At 41.8% G+C, this 21,429-nt stretch overlaps 1 protein-coding gene across 1 annotated transcript; it reads left to right on the top strand.

Moving 5' to 3' along the window:
- The first annotated feature begins 2,228 nt into the window (after positions 1-2,228).
- On the top strand, positions 2,229-20,210 carry Slc14a1 (solute carrier family 14 member 1 (Kidd blood group)). Its single transcript, XM_076837090.2, has 9 exons — positions 2,229-2,375; positions 5,240-5,396; positions 5,922-6,111; positions 7,927-8,055; positions 9,653-9,845; positions 12,375-12,522; positions 12,742-12,876; positions 19,339-19,388; positions 20,037-20,210. The coding sequence occupies exons 1-9, from the start codon at positions 2,229-2,231 to the stop codon at positions 20,208-20,210; spliced, it is 1,323 nt and encodes a 440-aa protein (XP_076693205.1).
- The last annotated feature ends 1,219 nt before the right edge of the window (positions 20,211-21,429 follow it).

Here is a 21,429-nt window from a genome sequence, read left to right as displayed (position 1 = left end):
CTACTAAGAAGCGAAGAGTTTTGCACGGGAGCTAGAAGTACCTGACAGCATTTTCTTTGTTTCTGATTACAGATTTAAAGAGAACTGAGCACTTCTGACACTTACAATCAAAAACTACCTAAAATAAAGATTACAGTAAGTACCAAATAAATGTCAATGCTGAAAGTCTTTTTAGTATGATAGAATATGAATGTTTAAATACTTCTATATCCATATCCAAAATTTTGTATTATTTTTGAAGTGATACTTGAGGCCCAGAAAATTGAAGACTCGGGTCTCTTCAATTGTGCAAATTTTTCCTATAATGCTCACAATGGAATGAGTTTCATTTTGTGTAATAAACTAGGAAATAGCAATTGAATTGAAATCTTGATATTGCTTCGTATCAATGCTGAACACTGCCACATTTCGCTAGTGATCTAGGCTGTGAAAAGCGATTTTCAGCTTCTGCTGGAAAGCTCACCAGGTGCAGCTTCCAGAATATTCTTGGGATGTTACATGCAAACCTTGCTCTTGCTGTATCAATACTGCAGAAGAGTGAGGTTCCCTTTGAGGTACAGGGAGATGTTTGCTTGTTGGAGAGTAACTGTTTCCTTGGGAGGATATAGGATGAAATTTGGGCTGGCTGAGCCTTTTCTTTTTTGTTGTTCAACACCCCCCCACACCCACACACACCTGGGGCAACCATGAAGAAAAGTTCCTGCATTCACCAATAGCTGATCCCTGGCACCCATTTGCAGACCCCACCATATAGAGCAGCTCCTTCTAGTTGACTCAAATAGAATCTTGGGCAGCAGTAATGTGCCTGGCCCCAGACGGAGGACAAAAAACCACCAAGGCTACCCATTCCCTAAGGCACACTCTGCCTGCTGCTTGCTGAGTGATCATCGATAGCTCCCACTCTGAACCTGAGTTTTCTCTTCTATAAAATAAAGCATGGTTACTATGATTCTCTATAATTCCAACTAGCTCTCAAACTTTCTTTCTCTTGGATCTAAGAAAATATTGACATTGAGCTCAATGATGTGGTTCTCTGAGTTTCGTGTGAGTTTGGTGATGGTGAAAGGCAGACACTGGGGGTGAGGGCATAGGCTTTTACAACAAGAGGGGGTCTGCCCTTGTCTTTTCCTTTCCTTCTTTTTTGTTTTTTCAAAATCTGTATATGAGAGCCCTGCCATCGGTTTTCTTAATGCTATTCTTTCTCAAACAAAAATACTCGCAGAGCAACTCAGACACATGAGTTTGGTATATAACTAGCCAGATAATTTAACATGGACACACACACACACACACACACACACACACACACACACACACTTTTTCCTAAGACATTTCAGAAATATTTTTCACAATTTTACTCTGGTGAAGTTTTCAGGTTTCAGATTAAGCCAGTAGAAGTAAAATAAATGAAAGAGGGAAAAATAAAGAAATAAATACCACACAGACAAATTTTCTGAACTTTTGAAGGAAGAAGGGTATCCTTGGAGGCAATGAAAGAATAAGAGAGGAAGAGAAAGAAAGGAAGGAAGACAGAGAGAAAGAGAAATTTTTAAAACCTGCCATACTTGTTGAATTCAACTAACAATTGTTAATTATTAATGGTGATATTTGATATTTAAGCATTCTTAATCAGAAGAAAAAAACACCATTTCTTGGCCTCCTTATTGGGCTTTTGCTGTGTGTAAATAGTGCAGCTAGTATCTTACTGAAGAAAATAGAGGCCACTCCATGTCTTCGCTGTCTCACACTTGATTAAGAACAAGACTGGGGCAACTTGTCTCAGTGTTGCTCCCCCATATGGAACCGTAAATTTGCCACAAGCACTTTGGAGCCTGATCTCACCTCTCCCTTTGGAGAAGGCTTCACATGGGCCAAGCCTCCTGCCAGCAGAGAAGAAAAACGCAGCAGAACCAAGCCTGGGCCTTGGGCTCTGCGCAGCAGCATGGTGGGCTGCCATTTTTTTTTTTTTTTTTCTTTTTAAGTAAAACAAAATGAACATTCCATTTCTGCAGTCAGCTCCTTGTCTCTCTTCCCTCCGGCTGCAAGCTCTTTGATGAGGAGGAGGTCTGTCCTTGGTGTTGGAGGCCCTGTGCAACCTCCAACACCCGGGGCCCCACTGCCCCCTCCCCACTGCCCCCATCTGGACTTTCTCATGCTCACTGGAGCCAGGGCGCATCCTGCTGATTCATGTATTTTTGCCCTTTGTCATGTATGGAGAAAAAGGAAAGATGAATGGACGGTCTTTGATTGGTGGCGCTGGTGACGCCCGTCATGGTCCTATTTGGATAGACCCTTTTGGAAATAAAGCTGGTGAGGCAGCGCACGAAGGCTTTGCCCGGCTAAGCTTGGTCCTGGCCCATGAGCCACAAGAACAGGTATGCTTCCCCCTGCAGCCTCCTCTGGGGAACCTGGGAGCCTGCTGCAAGCTCTGGTGTGTCTTTTCTGAGAAGAGCCTGGGAAGTGGGGGGTCAGCAAGCTCCGCTGAGCTCAGGGCTTTGGGCTGAACCAAAGGCCCATGATTCCTGTGCCAAAAAGCCACTTGGTATTGCCTGTGGTTTAGAGGTCTGACCACTGAATTGGGGATTTCTGGAAGCCTTGCAAAAGCACGGGAACCATGGCCTGGGATTTTACATTTATCCTGCTCCTATTAGAATTCTTTTTATTTTATTTTCCTCTCCTCTTGGTTGAAATGTAATGGTCTATTTAGTCGGGATCGGGCAGAGCATCTCCATAGCCTCTCACTGACTTCACATGTAGAATGTGTGGAACCCTAAATTTCCCTAAGGAAATGCACATATTCTAGCATGATCAAATTCCAGAGAATCGCAACTTGAAATTACTGATTGTTCCTAACCAGTTCTCCTGCCTCAGTTCTAGAACAAGTATCAAGGCTCCCAGGATTTCGAGAATGTTTGTTGAACTAGCAGTTCAGAATAAATAGTTCATGAGATCTCTCTAGAACGCAGCCTCTGTCTCAAGTCAGGAGAAGCCCCTGTCTCTAGGACATCATAGCCCTCCCACGCATCCCAGCACATAGATATTGGAGACACAAATAGCAATAATAAGCCTTCTGTAGGTTGGGCTGTGGATTTTGAACAAAAATTATTTAGTCTTAACTGGAGGTGGCTGAGCAGGGGACTCAGGTCATTCAGGTTCTCAATCACGTCTGGCCAGTTACGGTATCAGGTTTTGAATCCGTATCTCTAAAATCTCTGAGGTGATGGGGTATTTAAAACGCTCTAAAACAAACAAATATATCCTGGAAATTTTGAGAGCATGAATTTTATTCTGGAATTTGTTCTGTAGTCAATGGGAAATACCACTCCCCCACCCCTCCCCCTGTTTTCCTTGGAATCTGTCACTTTTAGGACCTTATATATTCAGTATGGAAACTCCAGGAAGCTGTGGCTTTGTGCTTTTTGTGGTTACCTGGACTGAAGCCCAGGGCCTCTCATGACTTGGTATGGCTTTGAAAATGGGTCATTGAGGAAGGGGCTTACCGTGCCATATTTTCAGTTGTGAGATATGAAGGCGATGTCTGAAAATAAGAAATAACCATCATTCAGACACAGTATGAAATAAAGAGTAATTTTTCATAAATGCTTAATTACTCAAGGAGTTTCACATCTTCACAGGGATAATAAAGTTTAGGTTCCTGGCCTCCAGCAGTTTCCAATGTTAGAAATTCTTTCACAGATATTGTTGTCTGACATTGTTTTGCCAAAACAGAATGAATGACCTTGGCCCACATTGCATTGTATAAATAACTTCCACTTCGTGCAACAATCAATGGTTCACTATTGTTTAAAAAGCAGGATGATTAGTTGGGCATTAAAGTAATACAATTGAAGTAAAATTGTTACTCAGAAATAAATCAGTTACCCATGTTTATTTCTGTGCTGGGCTTAATAAACACCAAAACAAGAATCAGGATGTTAAAAAAAAAAAAAAAGACGTAACTTTATCTGTGAATAGCAATTTGATGTAGCAAATGGAATAATGATGAGGTCAGAAATAGCCATGAGAACCCTTTGTTCACAGCCTTGCCTTGGGGGAAGATGAGCCGATTTTCTGCATAAACTTCGGTCATGTCTTATGTGACTGTGACTTTGGTATTCTATATCTGTGTGTTCTAGGGTCTTATGATTCGGGGTTTGCTTGCTTCCTATTGACCTGGCTGTGCTCTGGGCTTTTCTTTCACACCCAAGGAGCTTTGGCCATTGTCTTTCTCTGCTTCTGAAATTATACCATTGATATTCTTTTATATCTACTACCATAAAACCCTCATTTTGTCTACGCAGTACCATATTGTTGTCGGGTAACATTACATACTTACTGTATAAAATAGTCCCATAGTGAACACAAGCTGTGGTTTCATCGTTTGTCTTTTGCCAAGGCATGCTTACCATAATTACACCCTGTAAATCCTTATACTATACAATCCTTAGATTATGACTGGCTTTTGACGGCATAACCTTTCTCAGTTTCTATATCTTTGTGGAATATCATTCTTGCCTGTGTTTACACATTTAAATGACAGGTTCCAAAAGAAAAGAAGATCTGAGACAGTTGCATGATAGAAAAACAAATTTCAGCAGTGTTGGATTTGGAGAGTGGGGGTGGAAGGCTGGTTCCTTAAGAACCTTAGGAAGATTCTTAAAACACACAAACTGTTTTGTTTTTCTTTTTGAATTTCCCCTTCAAAGTCTTAAATAAAAACTAGTATTTTTCATTTTAAAATTTAATTTAAAAAGGCACTTTCCTTGGAAAGTAGCAAATCAGTCTGCTTTGGGAGCAAGTCATTCTGTAACTTGATCTTGCTCCTCCTTTAATTGACAGTATGAAGTTCAAGCACTTGATTTTAGCTCTTTTTGTAATATTATTTGGCTTGTCATGTTAACATTTTTCTTTCTTCTCAATTAGACCGAGCCCTTGAGTACAGGAAGTTGGGGTTCAATAAATGTTTATTGAACTAGAAATTGAACCTTATATTATTGCTGTCTAGAACTTTCTCATGGTAGCCTTAAAGACATTGATGACCAAAGTAGTGTGGAATTTGAGCTTGGGTGATAATCTCCACGATGTTTCAGGAGGAAAACAGGGCTTTTTTAGTCCCATGAGGCATGTCCTCATGAATGTATTTAAACTCCTCTTTTGTGGCTACTGTAACTAGGCCCTAGTTGGCCCACCTGGAAAGTTCTACATTAGGGATATTTATAAATTTTGTTCTTCTCTGAAGGATCCAGAAGAAGAACTAACGATGGAGGACAGCCCCACAATAGTCAAAGTAGACCACAGTGAAAACCAGGCTGCATCATGTGGAGGGAGAAGGTGCATCCCCAAGACAATTGGCTATGTCACCGGTGATATGAGAGAATTTGCCAGGTGGCTTAAAGGTATCTATGCATCCATCCCTTGGAGAAACAGGAAAAGTGGCTTTGGGGAAATGGTTGACTGACATTTCTACTTACATGTTTGGTTAGATTCCCCATTACTCTTCACTCTTATTTTTTATCTTCAACCTTCAAACCTCTTGATATCTTTTCCTGGAATAGTGGTCAGGGCCTGGATCCTCCTCAGAGGAAAGCAATAGGCTCCATCTATAATTTCAGTACTTAAAAATGAAAATTTTATATAGCTAATTTCATTCCTTTGACTTAAGAATCTGTACCTCTGAGGGTGGTAAGAAAGTACATTAGATTCTGAAGCTTAGATTTCAGTAGGGACAGTGTAGGTTTTGCATAAAAAAAACCCCAATGATTTGGGGGATCTGGGTGCCACTAAAGAGGCAAAGGGTTCAGAGGAAAGAAGCTTAAGGAATATCAAAAGTCAGTTTCATCTCTGAAGGACCCTGGTGTTTCTGCTCGGGGTTGGGGGTTGAAGTGGTCCTGCCACTTCTTAACTTATCTCATCTATCCCAGACAAGCCTGTGGTACTCCAGTTCGTTGACTGGATTCTTCGGGGCATATCCCAAGTGGTGTTCGTCAGCAACCCCATCAGTGGAATCCTGATTCTGGTGGGACTTCTGGTCCAGAACCCTTGGTGGGCTCTCAATGGCTGTGTGGGAACCGTGGTCTCCACCCTGACTGCCCTCTTGCTCAGCCAGGACAGGTAGGCACATCTGTCTACAGCATTGTGGCTCCCTTTCTGAGATAGTAGCCAACCAGCCACTAGGAGCAGTTGACAGCCACACCCTTCCTGGGAGAAACAACCTTTACTCCACAGATCTCTTCCTATTTGCCTTGAGTCAGAAGTCAGGGAATCACTTATTGTCTCTTATTCTTGATATCTGAATAATTGGCCAGTTCAAATGATGCCAGATTCTCACGATAAGACAGGGTAGCCAAAACTCAGCTATAGGTGATTACCAGAAGAGCTTCTAAGGAGATCTTCTTTAATGGTCAATAAAATTATTGTCTTCAGCATTTTGTTTGAGCAAAAAAATGCATGTGAGTTCAAAAGGCTTAATGGCTTTTTAAAAAGCCCTTTATATTTTGCTTAATCATTAGTTTAGCAAACTCATTCTTCACAGACAATGCAAAGTTCAGCTCAGCTCTCAGAGGGACAAATCTAGTGGCGGTCTAGGATCATGCTGTACTGAATAATCCCTCATTGGTTTATTCCAGTGAAATATGATCAACCCCATTTCCTTGGCACACTATTTCAAAGATAAGTCATATTTGCATGTTTGTTTTTAAATCTCTTTGACTTTCTTTGGTTCGAAAGACTACACTAAAATGATATTTCTGTTCCAAGTGATGACATGTCATTTTCCTGTTGCTTTCACCATGGCTTCTCCAATTTGTAGATGTCATTATTCATTTTCCATTGACCAAACTCAGGCATTAACTCTCCAAGACAGTTGTTGAGAGGGCAAGTCTTTGCATAGCTCTCCACTGTCAGCCTGCATAGTCCCACTTTCTGGATTACAGTGAATACAATTTCCCAGATTCCCTGAAGGATTAGTGAAGGGAGACAAAGGACTTTTCAACAGGGAGTCCCCACCTCTGATGTTCTCACCCCAATGAATGCATGTGACATCACCTTGGGGAGTAGACCCTGTGCCCTTCATGGTGCCAGTCATTGCCAACTCTAGAAGCCCTGAAGGGCCTGGCTTAACATGCTTGGGCTCATTCTATGGAAATATTCCCGTTTCTCACTCAGGGTTTCTAGTGCCCAATTATGAAATAGGAACCATTATGGCCAGAGTAGACACCTACCTATAGGAAAATCTTTAGAAGTGAGATTAAATGTCTAGCAAAGAGAGATTTCAAAAAGAGGCATTAAACAGGCAGGTAATTTAAATGGGGGTACTTTGCCAAGTAAAATAAAAGTAATTATTTTTCTTCACAGTAACTTAGAAATGTATATTTCACTATGAGATATCAGTGCATAAGCAAGGCCCTGGGTTCAATCCCCAGCACCAAAAAAGAAGAAAAAGGAGGAGAAGGATAAATGTATATTTAGACACAGCAATATGAAAACATATGCTAAATTGAAAGATTTGGGAGATTAATGTTTATAAAGATACTACATTTACATTTCAGGAATCTTATAGGTTGCATCAAAAAATCAGGGTTAGGAAACAATTTTATATGCAAAAAACTCTACTTAATGATTTAAAATAAATAATAAGAACTTTCTGCAAGAAAGATTAAATAAAGCAGAGCAGGTGGCCTGGCCTATTCCTGGTCCTCCCTCAGACCCTCTACACCTGTCCTTGGCTGTGACACCTATGGAGAGGGTTGTTCTACATGCACATTTGTAGTTTTATCTATGTATATATACTTCCTGTTTTTATTAGTATATATATGATGCTTAATAGTCTTTGAAACATTTCCAAGTATAATCTCATTTTCTAATATGAATGTGATCTAGAAGTTACAAGTATAGTTGACATGCATGTGCTGTGCCTCCTGCCTACAGGTCTGCCATAGCAGCTGGGCTCCATGGCTACAATGGCACCTTGGTAGGATTACTCATAGCTGTCTTCTCAGACAAAGGAAACTATTTCTGGTGGCTATTATTGCCTGTATCTGCTATGTCTATGACGTGGTAAGTACCTGGTTTTCAAAATGCCTCTGAAAAAATTGTAGAGGGAGGGGCTGGGGATGTATCTCAGTGATAGAGACCTTGCCTAGCATGGGGTAAGGCCCTGGGTTCCATCCCCAACACCATTAAAAAAAAAGTATGGAAGGAGGAAGAAATGAGGGGTTGGTGTTTAATGGGTACAAGTGTCATTTTGTAATATGAAAACTGTCTTGTGAAGTGACAAGTTGTATAATAGTGACAGTTGTATAACAATGTGAATGTACTTAATGTCATTGAGCTGTACACTTAGTAATAGTTAAATGGTAAATTTGATGTTATGTATATTTTACCACAACATTTTTAAAAAACAAATAACTTGGGGGAGGAGTTCTAGGGATTTGACCAGGGTTGCTTTGCCACTAAGGTATATTCCCAAGTATAATCATTTTTATTTTTTGTTTTGAGACAAGGTCTTACTAAGTTACTTAGGGCCTTCCTAAAATACTGAGGCTGAACTTGAATTTGCAGTCCTCCTGCATTAGCCTCCCCAGTTGCTGAGATTACAGGTGTGAGCCATTGTGCCCGTCTGAAAATGGCCACACACATCACACACTCACACAATCAGTATCCTGATGTGATTGACCTGGGCCTTTGCCTAGATATTGGAGTTTTAAAATCTTCCCAGGTGATTCTAAAATATACCAGTGTTGAGACCCACCCCCACATCAGTTGTTCTCAAACTTGAGTACTCTCAGAATCACCTAGAGGACTTATTAAAACACAGGTGGCTGCTCCCCATTCCCAGAGTTCCTGGTTCAGTCTGTCTGGAGTGGAGCCTGAGTACTTACATTTTTAACAAGTTTCCAGGTAATGCTGATGTGGCTGGTCCAGGGACCCCATTTTTAGAACTCAGCTGTGGCCAGTGGGTGCTCACCACACCTCCCACAACCCAGGAAATCTGGAGTTCTGATCTTAGAAATGTGGCTTCTTGATTGGTTCAATAAGAGGGAGAGACACAGGCCCAAGGACCATCTAAACCAGTCTTAAATTTACAGACCAGGAAACTGAGGACCTGTGTCTTGCTTAAGGTCACAACACTTGTCAGTGGCTCAAAATTGTCAACTCTGCCCTCTGAATAGAAAATCTCTTTCCTCTAACCTACACTGCCTGTATTCTTCCTTGGGCAAGTATTTCTCTTTTCCCAAATAAAATGTGCATAATAGACCCATGAAGAGATGGATACCCATGAAGAGTCTGGTATCCTCTGATAGGAGGAAGGGACACATGATCCAGTGTTGCAGGGCACCTTAGCTCTGTACATACTTTATTAAGTACTTCAAAGGTATTTTTAAAACCTTGATGTAGAATTCACTCTGAGCAACCCCAGAGTATAGTTTTTCAAATGCCAAAGAAGCTAAGAATTGATTTTTTTTTTTGTACTGTGTTTTTGAATTATCATTTCCATGATGAACATATCCCATATTTCCAGTCTGTGGATGGTTTGGCAAGAGAACACTTTAGGCACATACTGGCAGGCGAAGCAAAGTCCTTGATGGTGTAGAGACCCCGTTGTCCAGTCTGACTTGTCACATCCAGATTGTTCTGTTCCGTTCCTTTTTAGCCCGGTTTTCTCGAGTGCATTGAGCTCAGTGTTCAGCAAGTGGGACCTTCCCGTCTTCACTCTCCCTTTCAACATGGCATTGTCAATGTACCTTTCTGCCACAGGACATTACAATCCATTCTTTCCAAGCCAGCTGATCACACCTATAAACTCAGTTCCCAATGTCACCTGGTCTGACCTCAGTGCCCTGGAGGTAAGATGCCCTATCTTCTCACAATCCCCTCTCTCCCTTAAAGACACCTAGGTCCTCTGGCTCATTGCCCATGGGTATCAGAGTCTCCTAGATACTCAGTACTTCGTGGTCTTTCTGCCTTCTGCTTACCATCTAAAACAGTGGTTCTACTCTGGAGCTTTGGTATCTAAGGGATTTTTAAAAATAATTATTTGTTTAAAGCTAAAATTTCCCCCTTATTAAAAAAAAATCCACAGTGCCATCTCCAGAGTATAGCACCACTGGGATTCAGACACACTATTGTGAGTGGGATTCAGACACACTTTGTGAGCTTGGCCCTTATTTGGGTGGATGTGATGGAGACCAGGAATCAGGATGGTGGCCTCTGACCTGGAGCTCAATCTGCCATGACCTGGTTCCTCCAGTCAGAAGCACTATGGGCTGACTCTTAGAGCTCACTGCAAAATCTCTCTGTTCTGCCTTTTCTTCTGGCTTAGCTCATACAGTGTGCAGAGTAATCCAGGATTCTTGGCTTTGGTAAACACCAGAGTCACCCAGGGAATTTTTTACCTATCAAAACAAGCTCCATCTCAGACCCTCTAAATCATAATTCCTGAAGCTGGGGTCTGAGAACCTGTATTAACAAACCCCCCAAATTGTGATGCAGGTCTGACTTTGAGAACCACTCTACCCCAGAATACAGGGTGCAAAGTGTCTCTTTGCAGGTGGGTGTGCATGGAGAGAGGACAGATTCTTAAACCCCTAGTTAACCCAAATTGAGTTCCAGCTCTTCCTGCTTGTGTTTATGGAGTAAATATGCTTAAGGTTTCTTGATCATTAAGAACAAGAGAATACTTGAAATCAGGAGAAAACCAAAGAAAACTTACCTTTTTTTATGTGCAAAAGACTGGCTCTCCCTCTCTCCAGTTAGGAAACACCCTCTGCTGTGCTCTTTGCTGAGCAACGAAAATAGAAAACTCATGAGCCTTTGCTTCCTACCCAAAGAATGAATAGGAGCTTTTGGAAATAGCCAGAAGGAAAATTTTTTGAAAAAATGTATTAGAACTACTTATAAAGAAATAATTTATAAAATAATATGAATCTCTCTAGAACTGTTGTGTCTCATATAGCAACCTCATATGGCTCAATTTAGATGAAAATTAATTAAAAATTCAGTTCCACAACTTCACTAGCCACATTTCATCTGCCTGATAGCCACAGGAGGCTAGTAGCTCCTGCACTGGCCAGCGTGGGTGTAGACAATCTGTCATGGACAGGCTGACCTGGGGCAGAGGAGCGGTTTGTCCTCTCCTCTCTTGGAACCTACATCAGCATGCTTACTTGACATCTCATTCAATTTCCCCACTCCCTGGCTACCTGAGGGATAGTTATGCTATCAAGTTCAGAGATCAAAACCTATACTTCTTTGCCTGTGTGAAGCTGCATGTTCTAGAAGAAACAAGCAGGAAATTATCTTGTGTAAACACAAGGACCCAGCACCGCCCAGAGGAATTTAGAGCCCATGTCTGGTGTGCTGAGCAGAGACCCTGCCAGCATGTGGAAGCCAGTGTGAGACCCAGCCTAAGACACGAGGGGAGAGGACACATCCCCTGTGCCAGAGCCGGGGCTCCCTCTGTCTTTACCTGCAGAGGGTTCTTGCCTAGAGGCACACATATAACCCAGAACAGGTGAAGGGGCCACAGGAGAAGGCATCTTTCAGGAATTATCCTCACTCAAAATGGGAATGTCAAGGTGATGATATCTGTCCTGGCCCTATCAAGAGTATTATTATAAAAATTATCATTTGAGTCAAATTCTGTGCCTTCTTGAGAACTCCCATTCTGTGAAAACTTTAAATTCAGGCCTCAATCACAAAGTAGAATTATGACATTTGTGTGTATTTTTGTGTTTTGATGTCTGACTGACAGGTGTTAATAACTGGAATAAGTTACGGATGTGTTTAAACTAATACATGTCCTACTTAACATCAAAAGGGTAAATATGGTCCTGATTCATGACCTTGCTTATAATCTCTTCTAAATTGTGTCTAAGATCATTCAGCTCCAGGTCTCTGGCCCTAGTAGAAGCACTCAAATTGCATGGTAGTAATATTTCTATTGAATAGGAATATTCAATAGAATTGATTATTGCCCTCAACACCCTTAGATAATTCGAAGCAAAAGGAGCTGTGGTTCCTACTATCCTCAGTAGAAGCTGTGACAGATCCTCACAGCCAGAAGCAATGACTACACTGAGAGCCTCCCGGGGATCGAGGCCAAGGGCAGGACACATCAGGGAGTCAGGGCGCACAGGAGATTTGGGAAAGGCGTGCACAGCTACACCAGGGAAGGGCAGATGTACCTGTGTGGATAAAACTAAAGAAGGATGGAGATTTTGTTTTTTTATAATTAAAAGAGAGGATTTTAAAGATTAGTTAAAACTGATCTGAACATGAGAATGCTAAATCTAAAATAACCCTGAGTTTGGGGGTGTCCTGTAGGTTTTATGATCAGTCATTTGGGAGCCTCAGTTTTGTACTTGATTTTGCAGCTTTTGAAGTCCCTGCCAGTGGGGGTTGGTCAGATATATGGTTGTGACAACCCATGGACGGGGGGCATCTTCTTATGTGGCCTCCTGCTCTCCTCCCCCCTCATGTGCCTGCATGCTGCCATTGGATCACTGCTGGGGATAGTCGCAGGTAAGCACAAGACTCGTTGCCAAATACTGAGCTCCTCCGACATCCTGTGCATGGTCTCAGGTGTCTTCTGTACTCCAAACCTTTCTCGAAGTCTCTGCTTCCTGGGGACCAACGGGAGATCTGTGATGCTCCCCCTGACCCCAGGACCACACCCCTGTCTCATTCCAGAGCATCCTCCCTTTTGTCCAGAGAACTGACCACTTCTGTCTTGCCTAACAGGACTCAGTCTCTCAGCGCCATTTAAGGACATCTACTTTGGACTCTGGGGTTACAACAGTTCTCTGGCCTGCATTGCAATTGGGGGAATGTTCATAGCTCTCACCTGGCAAGCCCACCTCCTAGCACTTGCCTGCGGTGAGTATCCTACCATGGGGTAGGGGGAAGGTTGCTCCCAGCAATGGGACCCACATCAAGGAATTAAAAAGGATTGTGTAAGATTAGAACTGGAATCCTAACTCGGCCCACCTGAGATTTAATGGTGTGAGCAGGTCAATGATGTCCCCTCTCTGGGAGTATTAAAGTCACTTTTGCCTCCCTCATTGTGAAGTTAAGAGCCTATGGAGTCATGTTGACAACACTACATTATGTATATTTGGGGGGCTTGGACATCAGATTTGTCCTGCATTCTTTGTTTTTTACCCCCCAAAAAATAATTAAGTAAAATAAGCTAAATATCAGTTCATATTTCTTGGTGAATCAGGGGGAAGTACAGGTGGCACTTTGAGAATCACATTCATCCAGCTGTCCTCACACTTCAGCAGGCACAGAACCCAGATCACTGGGTCTCACACTGTATCTCCAACTCAGAGGCAACGGAGAGGCATGTGTCTCTAGCAAGCTCCCAGCGGGGCCAGATGCTGCTGGCCTGCGGTCCACACATTGAGAGCTGATTTTTAAAACCTTTCCGACCCAGGACTAGCCAGACTCTCTGCCTGTCAGAGCTGGAAGGCATCCTGGGAGAATTCCAGTCCAGTCTTCTCACTTCTCAGTTTGGGTAAAGAGGACAAAGGTTAAAGGAAGTGTGGAAAGACCTTCCGCACTGGATTTTCTAGGGGTAAACCCAAATCTACCAGCCAGAACCTGCAATTGCTCACCCTGCCCCTGGCTGCTCCTCTGTTACAGCATTAGGCCCTTATGGCAACCCCTCAGGCTAAACAGACATCAGGAGATTTGGATCTGAAATGCTGGTGGCTTCCCCAAGCTGATTATAAAGCCCATGCTGCTTCACGATAGCATCCTGAGATGTAATTCAATGTAATAACAGTATTTAAGATAATGCTCTGGAGTGGAAGGAGTGATACTCCTTTAGATACAAAAAGGTGAGAGGGATAGTGGAATGTGGGGAAATTATTTCTAATCTGGTGGAAGTATGTATTCAGATTCATTTTCTCACCAGTTAATTGATCCAAGCTACCTAAGTAGTCATTACAATGGTGGACCACATTTCAGGCAAGAGGTAGAGCGGGATTTCTGCCCTGGTCAGAAGTGAGATAGAACCAAGGGTTGGTAAGGCCCCATTCAATTGTGATTTGTGCTACAGCAAAGCTAATAGTACTCAGGCTGTGGGAGGCTGAGGCAGGAAAACTGCCAGTTGGAGTCTCAGCAATTTGGTTAGGTCCTAAGCAACTTATTGTGACCCTGTCTCAAAATAAAAAATAAAAGGGCTAAGGGTTTAGTTCTGTGGTAGAGCACCCCTGGGTTCAGTCCCCAGTGCTGCAAAAGGATAAAAAATTTAAAATAAAAATAATTTTTTTTAATTTTAATTTTTTATTTGTTTTAATTAGTTACACATGACAGTACAATGATCTTGACATATACATTTGAATCAGATGGGGTATAATTTCTCATTTTTCTGAGTGTACAGGTTGCAGAATCACATTGGTTATGCAGTCACCTATATACATACAGCAATAATAATGTCAAATTGAAAAAAAAAATTCAATTGGTGTCACCACTTAGATGTCATTCTGTCAGTTTCTTTACAGTTACTCAGCTGTTTCACCTAATATCTGTATCTGTTTTGTTCACTCTTCACATTTGTTCACAAGTTCAAGGCTAAAAAGCTGTGGACAGATTCTGTGGTCATCTGAGCTCAGCTGGGTTAGATACTCTCATCCTCCAACCTTATAGCTTTATTCTGAGACTGGTTTCAGACCTCTATTTGCAGTAGCAGCAAATAAGTATTAAACAGTCATGAGGCAACCCAAAAGCTTTAGGTCCCAAGCAGTTCCTGAGCACAGAGAATGTTAGAGTGGACAGTGGAGGCTGGGGAGTAAAGAAGGGAGCCTCTGCAGAATTCGTTGCATAACAAAGAGAAATCTGCAGCACAGGCTCCTCTGGGGGAACGTCATAGTTAGAATCATCAGAAGTCCCCCCTAGAGATGGTGGTTTTTCTGTGAGTCCTAAAACATTGGAGGAGGAGTTGTGTTTGTTGGAAAGAGTAACACAGTTCAGGTGGTGACAGCCTGAGTGCATCCTTCAAGGTCAGGCAGAAACTCCATCACAGGAGATATTGATGTGGTTTGGCAGACCTTGGAGGGGGATGTGTTTTCCCAAAGTTGGAATATCTTCCTTATTTCCTTTATGATAGTAGTGTGGTCTTATTGTACAAAACAAACAAAAATCCAATCTGTATAAAGAAGTATAAAGTAGAAAATGAAAATACCAGCCAGATGCAGTGGGTGTACACCTGTGATCCTAGCTGCTGGGGAGGCTGAAGCAGTAGGATGGCAAGTTCAAGGCCAGCCTGGGAACTAGTGAGACCCTATTTCAAAATAAAATAAAAAGAGATGGAGATGTAGCTCAGTGTAGAGTGCTTGCCAAGCATGTAGGAGGTTCAATGCCAAGTAACCAAAAAAAAAAAAAAAAAAGTAAAAATATTCCATTCTACTCCCTAGGTCCAATTTTTTCGCCTCTCTTTTATTAAATTGACACTTGTAGTAATTTGGAAGATCTTTGATAATCTCCCCATCTCGGGGACTGTAACTTAAGCAGAGTTTCACAGTCCCTTTTGCCACATGAGACAACACAATCACAGGTTCTGGGAATTAGGATATGGGCATTTGTAGGGGGCACACTTATCTTCCTTTGGATAGAACAGATATCTTGACTAGCATAGAACAGTGGTTAAAGTAGTATATGGAACTAGTTCAGATCCCACACCATGGTGCCAGACTTGTGGAATCAAATTCCAGCTCTACTTAGCTTTCTGAACTTAAGCAATTTATTTAACTTTTCTGTGTCTCAGTTCTACACTTTAAAAAATGGGAGTTAAGTACCTGCCTCATACAACCGTTCTGAGGATTAGTCCATGTGTACATGAAGTACATTAAACATAAATAGTATCGAGCAGCTTGTTTGCATTATTTAAAACTGGAAATTTTTTTCTGGTGGTTTTGCATAACTTACAGGAACCAATCTTGCTTATTATTTCCTCTCAATTTGTTAAGGTTCTTTTTTTTATTTTTGGTACTGGGGATTAAACCCAGGGGCACTCTACCACTGAGCTACATCACGAGCCTTTTTTAATTTTTTTATTTTGAGATAGGGTCTTGCTAAATTGCAGAGGCTGGCCTTGAAGTTGCTGGGATTATAGGTGTGTGCCACCACACCCAACCTCAATTTCTTTTTTTTAAAAATTATTTTTAGTTGTAGATAAACACACAGTATCTTTATTTATTTTTATGTGTGCTGAGGATCTAACCCAGTGCCTCACACATGGGAGGCCAGCGCTTTATCAATGAGCTACAGCCCCAGCCCCCCACCACAATTTCTTAAATTTAACAATCCCTTTATCTCCTCCCCATTCAGGACGGATATCTCAGCCTGCTTTACCTCCTCTGGGGAGGCCTACCCACTAACATCTAGGGAAACCATGTTGATATTGTACAGAATTTTCATTTGGGGTTAATTATGCTTTTTTGAAAACTTGCTTTTTTAAGAAACTATAAACTTTACTGATTTATCTATTCAATCCTCCCCACCCCTGCCATGTTCAGAGAGAGTTTTGTGGGAGTTTTAACACCCTGTGTGTCTTAGAACATCTTTTCACCCTTATTTCAATTTTAGTTTAGCTCAATGCAAAAATCCCAGATTTAACTTTTGTTTCTCTCAATACTTTGAAAATTGCCTCAAAGAGTATTTCATTGTCTTATACCCAAAACGGTTATTGAGATGTCTGAAGATAATCTAATTTTTGATAGAGGTGATTTCATTTTTCTCTCTGGACTCTTCAAATTGTCTTTTTACATAAGAGATGCTTTTCTATGGTCCATCTATCATGGATTTTGCATTTCTGGTGTTATTAGGCACTCAGATCCTCTCAGGGTGAGCCCTCTATCTTCCTCTAATTCTAGGATATTGCTGATTTTTAATTTTTCGGGTCTTTTCTCTCCAATCATTTATCCCTCTCCTTCTAGGGCTCTTAGTCTTTGAATGCAATACTTTTGCATTGACTTTTTCAGCACTCTGGATGTTTTCTTACTACTTCCGACTCTTTATCCCTTCACAAGGATCTCCAGGTTAGTTGACCAGCAGGTCTATCTTTGGCTTCATCCATTGTGCCATTCACCTCACCTACCAAGTGCTTCATTTCTGATTCACTAATTGATCTTATCTGCAGTCAGTTGTTCAGTTGTGCTTTCTCTCCTGGTGTTTGCTCCCCCTGGGTGTCTCCTTTTCTTGCCCTGGGAGATTATTTCCTGTGGACATCAGCAGTTTGGGGATGAGTCTCAGAGTGGGGAGCAAAAGCCAGGTATTAGCTGGCATCTGTCCTGGTGCGTCAGGGCAGGGCTGTACCTGCGGGAGCTCCAGGCAGCAGAGACAGGCACGCTGCAGATGTGAGCACTCACTTGCTGGGGGAAATTCACCAGGCTTCTACTTCAGGGCCATTTCAAACACTGCTACAGTGAATATTTTGGTGCAAATATCCTTGTGTACTTTATGCAAGTATTTCTGTAACATATTTCTAGAGGTCTAACTGATGAAGCAAAGGAATGCCAATTTAATTTCCATAGATGCCAAATTCACTGCCCCCAAAGGGCTGTATCCCTCTCTACTGGGGCCAACAGTGTGTGAGAGCATCTATATCTGTTTGAGCTCCAAGGGGAGCTTTTTACTCTCTGCACATGAACTTTTGAGACAGACTTCCAGCCCCTCCTGGAAAGCAAGTCTAGCATGTAAAAGGCCACAGCAGGTTTCAGCTTGTCCATATCACCCTGACACTGCCAAACAAAAGGCCGCTCTTGTCCCAGGGTAAATAAATGGCCAGCCTGGATTACAGAGCGGTCCTTTCATTCACTCCAAACATGTTTATCAAGAGGAGAACTGAGAAAGCTCTGATGGCACCTGGCAGAGCTGCTAGGCAGTGGCCCATTTTGTTATTTATCTGAGGATGCTCTAAATACATTAATGGTCGGGTTACAGTAGGACTCATGCATGACAGTCCACTGGAAGGGACACCATCCATGAAGAGCAAAAATCCAGTCAACTTTCACAGTCCAAGGGCCTTTTTTCTTCATCAGCTACCAAGAATGCTGTCAGGGAGTCACCCATAAATTGCCTATGGTGTGTAGAAGTCCCCCTCCAATGTCAGGCTTTCCCAGTACTGCTCAGCAAGTCTTAATGGACAGGTACCACTGCTTAATAGTCGGGCACTCTTGCTGTGGAGAGAAGAGCAACTTAGACTTGGAGATCACTTTAAAACAGGGCAACTGCACGAAACAGGAAAGTGCTGAAATTAGGCCTTTGAAGTACAACAGGCATTAAAAGGAGAAATGGAGATCACGTCTTATGTGCTCAGGGAAATGTTTCTCAGGAGCTGGCACTTGAGACAGCAGAGGGCCCAGGAGGGGTGGTTGAATGAATGAAAGTGATCTTAGAAATGAATGAGATTGATGAAACTATGGAGAGAAGCCTTCCAACCCAAGTGGTGAGCACTTCTCTGCGCAGATAGTAACTGTCACACCGTAAGAGGGATGAGTTCACAGCTGCTGTTTGTGGAAATGCATGCATTGATTTGAGATTCATCACCTCCTTGGAAAGCAGATTTTCAAGCTGCCTTTTACCAGATGACAAAACTAGATCCTGAGAAAGACATGGATTTGTTATTCAACAAATAAAATGGGAGAGCTGGGATTTGAAACCAGGGCTGTTTTGCCAGATGGGGTGGTGAGCCCCTGTAATCCCAGCTACTCAGGAGACTGAGGCAGGAGGATCACAAGCTGGAGGCCGGACCAGGCAACTCAGCAAAACTCTCTCTGAAAATAAAAAGGGCTGGGAATGCAACTCAGTGGTACAGTGCTCTTGGGTTCAATCCCAGATATATAGATTTTTAAAAAAAGATACATAGATATAGATATATCTCCTAGATTCAGGGAGATTATATAGAAACCAGGTTATACCCAGAAACTCAACTATACTTGGATTAAACAATGAGGAAGTTTATTTGTCATGGACATACTAGCCAAAACAACAATAAAATAGCACCACAGACTACCTTTATTGAGCACTTACTGTGTGCTAAACCTAAGCATTATTTCCTTTGTTGCTTTTATCAACCCTATGGGATAAACCTTTTACTTCCATTGCATAGGCAAGAATATGGAAGCTTAGACAGAGTCTAAGGGCAGGATTTCAATTCTGATGGGGGAGGATTTGAACCCAGAGCTTCTGACTCTAAGCTTAGTACTTGTAATTGGGGTGTGGGGCTAGCTGGATATATGTACAAATGTGCCTTCCATGGGTTCTATATTGGAAGGCAGTCTTTCCTGTGATTCAAAATACATCTCCCAAGCATTCTTTCTTCTTTCTTTGTAGCCCTGTTCACCGCCTACCTTGGAGGCAGCCTGACACACCTGATGGCTAAGGTGAGTTTGCTTCAGTATCTCTGTCCCGAATATGATTGATCAGCTTTGAATTACATAGAAAACCCTTCTGAAGTCCACCTGGGCAGCATCCAGTGACAGGATCCATGACTGTGATGCCCACTATTCCTCACTCCTCCTCCTTCTGGAGCTTCTGGGCCACTCTCACCTCCAATATCACAGTAAACTTTAGTCCAAACTGCAATCACCAGGCATGTTACAAATATCAGATTGCATGGTTTAAAGAGTAACTTTAACAATACTTTATCAATAACTGAATAACATTTTATCAAGTTCATAGTCTAACTGTGAGTGTCAAGAAGTTGACCTTAGAGTACCTTTTACTCAAACAGAAAGCCAGAACTATATAATAATTGAGAAATCAGGAAAGAGGGAGAAAGATAATTGACTAAAAACCCAGATGTTATTATTGTCGATTTAAATCCTAACTGACTATCCTAAAGGACACATGAAGAGACTTCCATTGTTAAACCCCTGAGATCTTAGGCTAGGCCTTCCTGGGCATAAGCGGAATGCAGAGCAATGCCCTGGTACCCCCAGCCCTGCCAGGGTGAAAGTATAGAGTGGTGTTGAGTGGATTAGCTTTCTAAGGGGATCTCAAAGGAATGTGTGGCTTCTCTCTTTTCCCAGGTTGGATTACCGGCTGGTACCTGGTCCTTCTGTTTGGCTACACTTCTGTTCCTCCTGCTGACCACAAAAAACTCCAGCATCTACAGGATGCCACTCAGTAAAGTCACTTATCCTGAAGAGAACCGCATCTTCTATCTTCAGAGCAAGAGAAGGATGGTTGAGAGCCCTTTGTGAGAGCGACCCCACCCACAGCCATGGTCACAAGTCATTTCTTATGTTCCCATTGACTTACAGAGTCTCAGCAACTGTGGTTTTCCACTGGACAACTTCATACTGACTGTCAGCAGTATGTTCTTTTGTTCACTTTGCATTTTGCTTTTTGACTCCAGGAATATCCTGAGACATGAGGACCACATCCAGGTGACATGCTCTATTGTGGAATTTGAAACCCCAGTGAGGGTTGGCACTAAGACTGTAATGTATTTATAAAGTCAAATGCTTCAACAGAAAGACCTAGTGAACGCAGAGCTAACTATTGATATTTATTAATATTATTGGTGCTTAGTTGGCCAGATCATTTTATCAGTATTAAAAATTACGCTTTATAAACCAACTAAGCCTTAAGGAATTCACAAAATTGAAGTCAATCCAGAATTCTCAGATAAGCAGAATGGCTTTTTAAAATTAATGCAAGTTACATGTTGCAGTTTTGATTGACATCACAAGGGTGCAGATAGGGTGTGGGTAAGTTCGCCAGTTCCTCAGCAGAATGGCCTCCACGCTCTCCAGTATGTGTGTCACATACATTTATAGGAGATGGTTGAGTTTCTTCATGCTGACAGAACTGTAGAAGGGGAAAAGGGATTTTATCAAAATTATTCTGCATTGCCACTTTTCTTGGAGATTGTGAAGGATGTTTTAGGTAGTTCATTATTTTTTCTATAAGAAAGAATTTCTTTTCAACATAAAATAAGAGAAGTTCCTGACTTCATCAATCCCTAGGCATTAAAGAAAAATGTACATATTTATAAACTACTCAGCATAGGTATTTATAAAATGCTCAGCATACTTTACTGTAATCCCTCCTTTGATCTTACAAATACACAGAATCATCATGAAACTCCAGAGCCCTTTAAATTCACATTTTTAATTCATTTGAGGATGTCTTTAAAGATTGGAAGTTAAAGTGAGTTTGCTTATAGGTCTTATTTGTTGAATTTCTTTTACAAAATCATTCTTTTCTGTACCTTCGTAATATTATCTCTCAGAAATGAATGATATTTGAAATACCCAAAGAAATACAGGTGAGGAATTCTCCTCTTTTGCTTTTCTAATTTCTACAAGTTCTGTAAAGGTTCTGTGGCTAACTGTGCTGAAGAGTGAGAGGAAAGTGAGCTCATGGCTGCCACCTCTACTCCCTGCAGCTTTGTATTTTGGAGGGTGACAAATTGAG

Source organism: Callospermophilus lateralis, chromosome 17, assembly GCF_048772815.1.
Source record: "Callospermophilus lateralis isolate mCalLat2 chromosome 17, mCalLat2.hap1, whole genome shotgun sequence".
Taxonomy (NCBI): domain Eukaryota; kingdom Metazoa; phylum Chordata; class Mammalia; order Rodentia; family Sciuridae; genus Callospermophilus; species Callospermophilus lateralis.
The sequence above is the reverse complement of the archived record's forward strand: the minus strand, read 5'-3'. Positions and strand labels throughout refer to the sequence as shown.

What these genes read in the sequence shown, in the direction of transcription:
- Slc14a1 (XM_076837090.2), top strand. Translation starts at nt 2,229, where the DNA reads ATGAATGGACGGTCTTTGATTGGTGGCGCTGGTGACGCCCGTCATGGT. An exon ending in TCTGCTATGTCTATGACGTG is followed by an intron (nt 8,056 to 9,652) that starts GTAAGTACCTGG and finishes GTTCCTTTTTAG; the next exon opens with CCCGGTTTTCTCGAGTGCAT. An exon ending in CCTCCTAGCACTTGCCTGCG is followed by an intron (nt 12,877 to 19,338) that starts GTGAGTATCCTA and finishes CTTTCTTTGTAG; the next exon opens with CCCTGTTCACCGCCTACCTT.